Below are 10827 nucleotides of genomic sequence, written 5' to 3'. Positions count from 1 at the left end.
TTGAGCTGGGTTAAAATTAATCCAGTTTACCCCAATTTATGTAAGCAGCTGACAAACTTCATTCAATCCGACTGTCTTTCTCCTTTCGAGACTCGGTAAATCACAAAGAACGGAGCTTTCCCCGACTCCCGAGTCCCGGTGTGTTACCCCATCATCAGGGAGAGAAATGAGCTCTATAATTACCTTTTGAGACATGAGTCATCCTCGCTCCGAGGGCCCAGACCCGGTGGACGCTATAAAAGCCGCTCAAGGTCGAAGTGCAAAAGCGCAGTCTGCCTTCCCCGGGACTGATATAATTGCCGAGCCGCCCCAAGGAGATGAAGGTGCTCCCCGCGTCTGGCCTTGCTGTGCTCTTCGTCACGGCTCTGAAGTTCTCCACCGCAGCCCCCTCCCCACCTGCAGCCACCCCCAGGACCTCAAGAAACAACTACCACCTGGCACAGGTTGGTGAGCCTTTGCGCGCTTTCCCCTTCCCGCCTCCACCCCGGAAAACCTGAAAGGGTGTAACGAGAAAACAAGGAAAAATCTGTTACTGTTCCGCAATCGTCTTGTGAGTCCAGTAGAGTCTAACGGATACTGCCTCCCATACGGCGGAGGTTGCTGTCTAGGGCGCGTTCGGGGTATGTGCTGCAGGACTAAGCAAAGGGAGAGCTAGGTGGCTGGTGTCCCACAGAAGTGAAGCGGCTTGCCAAAACGCATGCGATGCTGAGAGACCAGGTGTTTGAGGGAAAACGTAGGAGGAAAACAGGGACAGAAAGCTAAAAACCGAGGTGCAAGTTTTGTGCACTAGAGGTGGGCTGTGAACTTAGTGTTGGGTTTCCTGGCAGTCACCTCAAAAAGATCTCTTGTGTCCACATGCTAGAAAACGGCTCTTCCTTCAGGGAAAGCTGGATCAAAATCTAAAGTGAGCCGAGTTTTTCCTGGGTGTCTACTGCTCCTCGCTGGCGAGCCTTTCCTCTCTAAAGCGTACTCCCCGAGTACCTTATTTACACACGCTTTCTGTATTTTCTTCTTGGAAGACTTCTCTCAACTGGTTGGAGAAGATGCGATACAAATGATGCACGGTAGAATTTTTGCAATGATCATGTGACTCAAAGCGATTCATGTCTAGTTGCTTCCAAGTGGTTTTTGCATGTAACGGAAGGTGGTGATCTTTAACCTAAAGAAACATCCTAGGGGCACCTAGTTGGTGGGGCGTGCGACTCTTGAACTCGGGGCTGTGGGTTCGAGCCCCACGTTGTGGGTAGAGATTCCTTAAAGATAAAATCTTGGGGGGGAATAATCTGTAAGGATGGGACTCCTAACGTTAGTGACAGGCGTGCAAATGAGACACGTCTGTGCGAAAGGCTCTCTTTCAACGGTCTGTCAAGTGATAGCAGGTCCGGGACTCCCAGCCCTGCCTCCAGGTTGCTTTCCGACCCGCCGGGCTGCACCCCTGCACCGCGCTGGTGGTGGCGCTGAGGAAATGGTTTGCACACCCGCACCCGTGTGGCCTCACCGACTGTGTGGACCACCCGTGCCTTCTGATTAGTGAGCTAACTAGTCAATATTTTCACTCTCAGCCCTGCTTATGAACAGCATCGTGAATGCCAAGCACAGAGCAGTTACATTCAGCTTCGCGAGACGTGAGCCCACTGTTACGTAAACTCATTTCAAGAGAACGTGTCTCAGAATGGCAGGGTCTATTTCAAATCATGTTTCACCGGTGCCGGCTGGCTTTGGGTCCCTTCTCCCCACATGCAATGTCCCCTCAGTGCTCGTCATGCCACTTTGAGGAACCACAGAGTGTTTGTGGCCTTGGAAGAAGAGTCACGCAGAGGCCAGAATGGATCTGAGAGAGCCAAAGACCGTGATGTAGCCCTGGTCCCGACAAACGAGGGTCATCGGGCCAAAGGGTCCCTGGCCTTCTGTCTGCTTCTCGCCTACTGCTTCTGGACCACGATGGCGAGGTGTGGCAGAACCGAAAACGTTGCCCATCGGCCCTTCGCAGAAGAAACCAGCTAACCCTGAGCAGTGTATACAGGGAGAAGACCGGAAAGTCTCAGGAAAAGATATGCTTACAGTGGGTCTTGGGGAAGAGTGAAGTGGCCGTGGGATGCTGGGGATCCCTCACTTCTCCCTTTCAGAGGACCTTCAAACTAGGACCGGGGACCCAGTCAGCGCCTTCTTCTGCCTACAGCAGGCCCCGTCACCAACTAGGGTCAGGAACAAACCGTCACTCTTTAGCAGGCTAGAATGATCTGGGCAAGACTCACCGGGGGGAGGCTCAGTCAAAGCAGATGACTCTTGATGTTGGCTCAAGTCATGATCTCGTGGTTCGTGGGTTCAAGCCCTGCATCAAGCTCTGTGCTGATAGCACGGAGCCTGCTTGGGATTCTCTCTCGCTCTCTGCCCCTCCCCCGCTCACTCTCTGTATCTTTTTCAAATTAAATAGAAAGAAACTTAAAAAAAAAAAATGATCCGGGCAAACCTTTCAAGTGGATCCCAGTGACTAGCAAGACTTAATCCCCCCCACCCTTAGAGTTTATAGAAATAGAGCAGTCACTCCTTATTTCTTTGCACGGTTTCAGTTACCCACAGTCATTCATGGTGGGGAAATCGATGATCCTCCTTCTGACATATCAGAAGGTTCATCGGTAGCCTAACACCGCGTCACAGCGCCTACGGGGCTCACCCGCCATGTCACAGCGCCTACGCCATTCACCTCGCTGCATTTCGTCACCTTACATTATCACAAGAGTGTGAGTACAGAACAATAAGATATTTAGAGAGAGAGCCCACACTCACATAATTTTTCTGACACTATATCGTTGTAATTGTTCTACGCTGTTATTAGTACCTGTTGTCAATCTGTCACTGTGCCTAATTTATAAATCAAGCTTTCTCATAGGTATGTGCGTGCAGGAAAACGTGTTTAGATAGGGTTCAGATCTACCTGAAGCCTCGGGCCCTCACTGGGGGCTTGGGGACGTATCCCCTGTGGAGAGGGGGGACTTCTACACGTAACAGCTTCGGCAGCCTCACGATACAACAGATGAAATACTACAGAAGCATGCAGCATAAGCTCATCTGTTCAACGATCACTTACTGACAGCTTACCGTGTGCTGTAGGCCAGGGTCTGTTCCGAGCACTCAAGAAACACCAGTGAACCAAACAAGTCAAATCCTTGGGCCTAGGGCACTCACGTGGGGACAGTGGGGATGGGGGAGGGGAGGGCACTGGGAGATCAGCAAGTGGTCAGTCAACAAGCGCCCAAGGTTATTTCAAAGTGATAAGTGATCCTGAGGGCGGAAGGAGTCTGGATGGTAGTGACTGGGGCAGCGGGGAACATGGTCACTGAATAGTCCCGGAAGGCTTCTGTGAGGAGGTGGCTCTCAAGGTGAACCTGAACTCTAAGAAGGAGCCAGTCACATGACTGTCTGGGGGTGAAGGAGCCTGGCCGCCACGCCAGGCTGGTGGCAGGAGCCGGGAGAGGGCACACAGCGGGACTGGCCGAGTCCCGTAGCCGGTGGCCAGCGGACCAGGGGGTGCCTGTGAACCGGGTCAGGATAATTAGCTTCTGCACGGCTCTCTTCTCCCCAGACCACTTGTTCAGAGACAACGGACGGTCTCTTGTGCCCGGAAACACCAGACCAGCCAAATTTCCAAATGCCAGATGCTTCCTGCAAACCCATGAGTCCGATAACCTGCACTTGAAAAAATGAACGAGGGTGTAGGTGACTTATTTCACGCCCTCTCATAACTCTTTACATTCTGCTTTGCTGATGAGCATAAAGGCTATGAAAATGATGGAACGATAAAATGCTTAGTCTCTTAAACCAAAGTTTTATTGTATTTTTGTTTGTCTTTTTAAAAATCAGTAATATCAATACAACACTTAAAACAACAACAGGTTGTTAAGTTGTCCTTAAAAATAATATGTTTCATTATCACATTATTATAAACTCACAATTAAAGAAAATAAAAAATTGAAATTGAAACCTTTCAAATACAGAAGGTTAAATTCAGGTGATTTTAATACCACTTTACTTTCTGTGCACGAAAAGATACTCTAATTTTTATATTTGGTTCCTACCTTTATTACTGATTATTGTATCATGAGAAAATTTTTATTTTTATGCTGTTTTCCTAAACATCACCTTCAAGAGTTACAAATATTCCAGAATATAAGTGAGTTATAACGTATTTAATTGGGCCCGTAGATTATATGCAACCTAGGAGTCCTCACACAGCATCAGAAGTCCTCACAATTCCCGTTCTGTGGCTTAGCCACAACACAAGAAATGCTGAAGAAACCATATCTAGAACTTTACCTTGTTTTGAAGCACACTTGACTCTGAGTTTTTTAAGTTCTTGATTCTCTAGAAGGATGCCAGGAAAGTGCACTGAACAAAGAGCTGGGGGCAGAGAGTGGACCTGGGCCACTGGCTTGCCAGGACTGACCCTCTAGGCCTCCATTATCTTATTCTTTCAAACACTGAAAGAGAAGCAGAGAGAGACCACCCAAAAGCCAACCTTAAAATTCTGTAATTTTAACAACAGGGGAGGGGAAAAGGTGGGGAGCAAATAGGACACTTCCGGGGGTGCCTAAAATCCTTGACCAGGGCCAACCTCACCCAAGGGTTCGGATTAACACAAATGCAATTCTAAGTGCACATCTAAGTGCCTCCCCGAATGTTTTGACTCTGAAAAGATGCTAAAACCTTGTCAATAACTTTGACAAGAAAGTTTCCAGAATGATTTAGGCCCTCGGGACATCTGATAATTCTTCAAAGAAGCAAATTTGCATATTTTACCTAAAGAAAAAGAGCCCAAATATTAACTGAACATCTCCTCTGAGCCTAGGACCGTGTCGAGTACTGTTTTAATACTGTTGTTTACGATCGGACTTAAACCTTTTGAGCTAAAGATCTAGCATCTTCTGCGTATTTATAAGAAAAAAAAACCTTGTATAAATTATATATGTTCACAGTAGAAAAATTATAAAATGGGGCCACTTGAGTGGCTCTGTTAAGTGTCTGACTCTTGGTTTTGGCTCAGGTCGTGATCGCACGATTCGTGGGATCGAGCCCCATGTCAGGCTCTGCACTGACAGCTCGGAGCCTGCTTGGGATTCTCTCCCTCCCTCTCCCCTGCTCCCTGGCTCTCTCTCTCTCAAAATAAATAATTTTTAAAAAGCAAAAACAAAAAAGAAAATAAATATTATACAACACAGATAATGAAAAAAGTCAATTGTGACTCAGGGCTGGGATTAGGATGAGCGAATGAGGCAGGATTGGACCTCGTCTTAGTTAAAATATTGATATTTTGTTCATCATGGATTTTTTGCATTAATTTTGATTGTTAAATGTTGCACTCCATACTATTTTTCTTGATTACTGAGTTTTTGGCCACCCCTCTCTTTCTCAGCCTAGTCCTGGCTTATGAGGCTCTATCTGTGTGTGCATCATTCTGCACACCTTTCTCTTCACAAACATGGCTTATCCTGTAGCGTAGTTATAAACCTCTTTCCAGCTTTTTTTTTTTAGTCTTTATTTTTGAGAGAGAGACAGAGTGTGAGCAGGGGAGGAACAGAAGGAGAGAGGGAGACACAGAATCCGAAGCAGGCCCCAGACTCCACGCTGTCAGCACAGAGCCCGGTGCAGCACTCGAACCCACAAACCGTGAGATCATGACATGAGCCGAAGTCGGACGCTCAACCGACTGAGCCACCCAGGCGCCCCACCAACCTCGTTCCAACTTAATCCATCTTCCCTTCTATGACTGTATTTTGTAAACCAAAATTAGAACCCAGAGTGTAAAGACTCACACATAACCTAACAAGGGAACAAAATATTTGAATTCAAAACTGTCTCAGAAAACATAGTGTCTGGTCTCCTGCACAGAGCTTACCCCTGGAAGAGCCTTATCTAGACTTAGCGTGAGTGTCGTGTTGTCACAGCATCAACCTGAGCCAAGAGGAGTGGCTCGGAGAACCATTATCTGCCAAAAAGATCAGAAAGAAGGACATAAAATGCTTACTTATGATGGCCTAGCCAGAGATGGAAATGAAACAAGATGGTCACACCTTTGTTTCAGGGCTCACCTGGGCTCCAGGGCTGGGGGCTCCAAGCTAACACCCTTCTTCTCCTTTTGGGTCTTTGCCTCATTAAGAATCTCACAAGGATGGGGCACCTGGGTGGCTCCGACTGTTAAGCTCCCGACTTCGGCTCAGGTCATGACAATCACAGTTTGTGAGTTCGAGCCCCGCGTCGGGCTCTGTGCTGACAGCTCAGAGCCCGGAGCCTGCTTCGGATTCTGTGTCTCCCTCTCTCTCTGCCCCTCCCCCGCTCACACTCTGTCTCTCTCTGTCTCTCAAAAATAAATAAACATTAAAAAAAAGAAGAAGAAGAATCTCACAAGGAATCACCACCAGGAAAGACGGGGTGGGAGGTCTGGTCGACCCCACAGAGAGCAGACAGAGCATGTAGCCCAAACAAGTGTCTTACTCGTTTTAATCTTCTCCTTAACAATTACAGTCTGGGGCTCCTGGGTGGCTCAGTCGGTTGAGTGTCCAATTTTGGCTCAGGTCATGATCTCATAGCTCGTGAGTTCGGGCCCCGCGTCGGGCTCTGTGCTGACAGCTCAGAGCCTGGAGCCTGCTTCTGATTCTGTGTCTCCCTCTCTCTCTGCCCTTCCCCCACTCATGCTCTGTCTCTCTCTCTCTCTCTCTCAAAAATAAATAAACATTAAAAAAAAAAAAAAACACTTACTGTCTGCACTCACAGCAGGAAACCTTGGGATATAGGAAAAGATGAAAAATAAGTTGCCACCCTTGGTATTACAACCCAGAGGTAAACAAGATTGATATTCAGATATATTTCTTTCCGTTATTTATGTCACTCGTGCTCATTATAAGTTATATGCATGTAGTAACTATCAATACGTCAATCGATATCAATTTTCAATGTTAATTTGCACATTAACCTTCTGTTACTATACATATATAACAAACATGAGTATAATATGTACACGTATATATGGCTCGGTTTGTTTCGGGAATTACGATTATAATCTGTATAAAGACTTCACCTAGGCTTTTCTCAGTATATTGTCATTAGACTGAGTGCATTACTCCATGACACTAAATATTTTTCAAAAATGTGATCTTAGAGGCCTAGTATTGCTTCACGTGAATATATAAAAATATAGACAACAAAACCCCTATTGTTAGACATTAAGGTTGCTTTCAATGTTTTAGTATTCACATATATAAACGTGTAGATAGAGCAGAAATCATATACATAATTTATACGGAATCTAAAGTAATGCAATACGTAAATATTCATAGGTAGTAAATAAATACCTCATGCATAAAATGTAAATATAAAATTTTGCATCTAATGCAACACACACTGAAATCTTCAGTTGCTCAGGGTCTCCCTGCAATAAGGTGGGTCGTTGAAATCCTGGACCAGTGTCCAACTCCGGTCCTGCATTTACATGATGCCATCTCACTCCACCCAGGAGTTCTAGAAGAGTTTTGAATGATAAATGTAGAGGTTTTAAGCTTTAATGTGCAAATAAAATACTTTAAGGCTAATTTTACTTGCGGGGGGGGGGGGGGTGGGATGGGGTGGCGGTGTGGGAGACAGAGACAGTCCTGGAAGCCTGGCCCCGGAGAACAGGTTCACGGACCTAACAACAAAAAGCCACCAGAGAAACAGATTGTCTGACGTTGTGTAGGACGTCAGGTTGGACTGCAAGGCCTCTGTGTGTAGAAACACACTGATCGTGCATAATGTTTGATGAAAACATGACACCAATAGCCACCTCCCAGATAATAGTCTTGGTTTTTGCAAATTGGGTGGAGATTGACAAACGATCCCTGGGGAAAATGTTCACATTATCTCCTTCTATTGTTGTTTCCTCTTGAAGTTTATTTATTTATCTTGAGAGAGAGCATGAGTCCGGGAGGGGCAGAGACAGAGGGAGAGAGAGGACAGAGAGAGAGAGAAAGAGAGAGAGAGAGAGAGAGAGAGAGAGAGAGAGAGAGAACCCCAAGCAGGTTCCACACTATTAGTGCAAAACCTAATGGGGGGCTCGAACTCAGGAACTGTGAGATCATGACCTGAGCCAAGATCAAGAGTCGGACGCTTAACGGACGGAGCCACCCAGGAGCCTCTATGTTTTCCTCTTAAAATAATTAGTCCTTATAGGAAAACTATGAAAGATAAGTGGGTAAAAGGAGAAAATCTCCAATCCCAGCTACGCAAACGTAATTAATATTAGTAACGCGGCATACGTCCATCAAAGCTGTATCCATGAGAATGTACCTAATTCTTTTCAAGGTGGGAGTACGCCCTCCACACTGCATGTCGCTTGTGGAGAAACGGTCCCCTCCTAACCTGAGCACGAGTCTCTCCCGGAGACGGTGCACAGACGTGTCCGCCTGCCTGTCTGTTCCAGGCCTATCTTGACAAGTATTACACCAGGAAGGGAGGCCACCAGCTCGGTGAGATGGCCGCGCGAGGAGCCAGTTCCCTGGTCAAGAAGATCAAGGAGCTGCAAGCCTTCTTCGGCCTCCGAGTCACGGGCAAGTTGGACCGGTCCACGATGGACGTGATCAAGAGGCCCCGATGCGGAGTTCCCGACGTGGCAAACTACCGCCTCTTCCCAGGTGAACCCAAGTGGAAAAAAAATACTTTGACCTACAGGTAATGAGATGGAGTCCTTCCAGGTCAGAGAGAAGCACCCCTCTTCTCCTGTCCGTGCTTTCTGTCTTTTCTTTCCTTTCCTTTTCCTTTATTTTTTCTTTTCTTTCCTTTCCTTTTCTTTTTTTCTTTTCCTTTTCCTTCCCTTCTCTTCTCTTCTCATTTTGAAACATCTTCCTTCTGATCTGTATAAAATCGTGGCTCATCACAATCCTAAGGAAGACTTTTCAGGGCTGATCTTAGTCACAGTGAAGGATTTACTACAAAATATGACCTCAGGATTATCGTGATGACTGGCCATTTTAGACATTACAATAATTTTATCGGTAAGAGACAACACACTTGTCTTTGAAGAAGAATACTCTAATCTAGGATTAATAACCTGTTGGTACCAACCAGTTTTCTGAAAACAGTTTCCTCAATCAGAGGGAAGCAATAAAACTCACCTATGAAAAAGTAACTTTTTATCAACTGCAAAAACAATTTTTTGATGGTTTACTAAGTGCCTAGTATAGGCATTCAGTTTTGGAGATACAGAGATGACTAGACCACCTTCCCAACCTCAGGGAACTCACGGTCCTTTGGGGGAGACACAAAAGCAAACAGACCATCGTGGCTGCAGGTCTAGCGGAGAACTCTGGGAGCAGCTGCTGGGAGCACAGGGACCCAGGTCGGGGGGACAGCAGACCTCCTTCCTGGGGGGCCCCTCCACCCTAGGGTGGCTCAGAGGCAGGCAGAAGACACTGCCTGCCTGGGCCTGCACCTGCCAGACAGAGGGGGGATCTGGGCCCTCACCTGCATTTTTGCCCAGGCCTCACCAACGGTGAGGATTTCCCAAGTGCTAGAGGAGTCGTGACAGACAGGGGCACGCAGTGGGGCGGCCCGGTGGGCAGGTGCCCAGGGCAGCGGAGAGCCAGGCCCGGCTTGGAGCCAGACTTTGTTCTTAGGACCAGCACATTTAGTCGATGCCTGGGGATGGGGCAAGGCCGGACTGTTAAAACAGTCCGCACAGGGCTCACAGAAGCCCCTGACGCTCTGAGGAGTTTTACAGTCCAGGAACCCTGTAAGCCAGGTGCTAAACACAGCGATTTTTTTTTAAGTTTATTTATTTATTTATTTTGAGAGAGAGAGAGAGAGAGAGAGAGAGAGAATCCCAAGAAAACTCCACACCATCGGTATGGAGCCCGATGTGGGACTCAAACTCATGGAACCGTGAGATCATGACCTGAACCAAAATCAAGAGTCAGACACTTAACTGACTGAGCCACCCAGGTGCCCCAAAACACAGCCATTACTAAAAAGTAAGCCCTACAGGGGCACCTGAGTAGCTCATTCAATTGAGGGTCTGACTTCGGCTCAGGTCATGATTTCACCAGTCATGGGTTCAAGCCCCGCGTCGGACTCTGTGCTGACAGCTCAGAGCCTGGAGCCTGCTTCACATTCTGTGTCTCCCTCCCTCCCTCCCTCTCTCTCTCTCTCTCTCTCTCTCTCTCTCTCAAAAATAAATAAACATTAAAAAAAAGTAAGCCCTACAAACCTGCAATTCAATTATATTTATGCACAAATTATTATATATTACTTTGTGTACGTTATATGGAAAAAGCCAAGGTGACCAAAACATTGGTTTCTGATCACGACACCTTTCTATTCTCTGTGCTCACACGGTCATTCACGTTTGTATCTGAAGGGCTGCTGCTCATCTCTTCCCAAGGATACCTGTGGGTGTGGCCAGTGGGTGGCTTGTAACTGCCACACCCAGTCCCCGGGTCCCTAGGGTCAAGGGAGGACCTGTACCCACGAGCCCAGAGGCTCCTCTGGGCCACCTGTTGGTGGCTGGGAGACTGAGTCCACAAGGTGACACTCTGAACACAAATGTTCCCCTGCCGCGGTCCAGGAAAGCCTCAAAATCCAAACGCGAGGGCAAGAACTCCCAAGTGTGTGTGGGGCGGCGGGGGCGGGGGGGGGGGGGGGGCTGTCCGAGGAATAGTATCACAATATTCTACGTCTCGCAGCTTCCAGTTAGCATTGATTCCGTGTCTTGGCCGTGCTTAGTCACAGTTCTGTGACGCAGCTAAATGTTGGAAAGACTTCCTGGGTTTATACACAATTTTCCCAACTTGCCCCCCGTACCCC

The 10827-nt window shown here is 47.3% G+C and overlaps 1 protein-coding gene across 1 annotated transcript in view; it reads left to right on the top strand.

Moving 5' to 3' along the window:
* Window positions 1-317: 317 nt before the first annotated feature.
* Window positions 318-10827, top strand: part of MMP20 (matrix metallopeptidase 20) — a 50926-nt gene continuing 40416 nt past the window's right edge. The window contains exons 1-2 of the mRNA XM_040460787.1: window positions 318-443; window positions 8450-8697. Of these exons, the coding sequence (XP_040316721.1) occupies window positions 318-443; window positions 8450-8697 (374 nt within the window). The remainder of the gene's footprint in view (window positions 444-8449; window positions 8698-10827) is intronic.

The sequence above is a fragment of the Herpailurus yagouaroundi genome, unplaced genomic scaffold (assembly GCF_014898765.1).
Source record: "Herpailurus yagouaroundi ecotype Mexico unplaced genomic scaffold, PumYag 251, whole genome shotgun sequence".
NCBI classification, from domain to species: Eukaryota; Metazoa; Chordata; class Mammalia; order Carnivora; family Felidae; genus Herpailurus; species Herpailurus yagouaroundi.
Note: the sequence above shows the minus strand (reverse complement) of the source record. Positions and strands in the feature narration are given on the sequence as shown.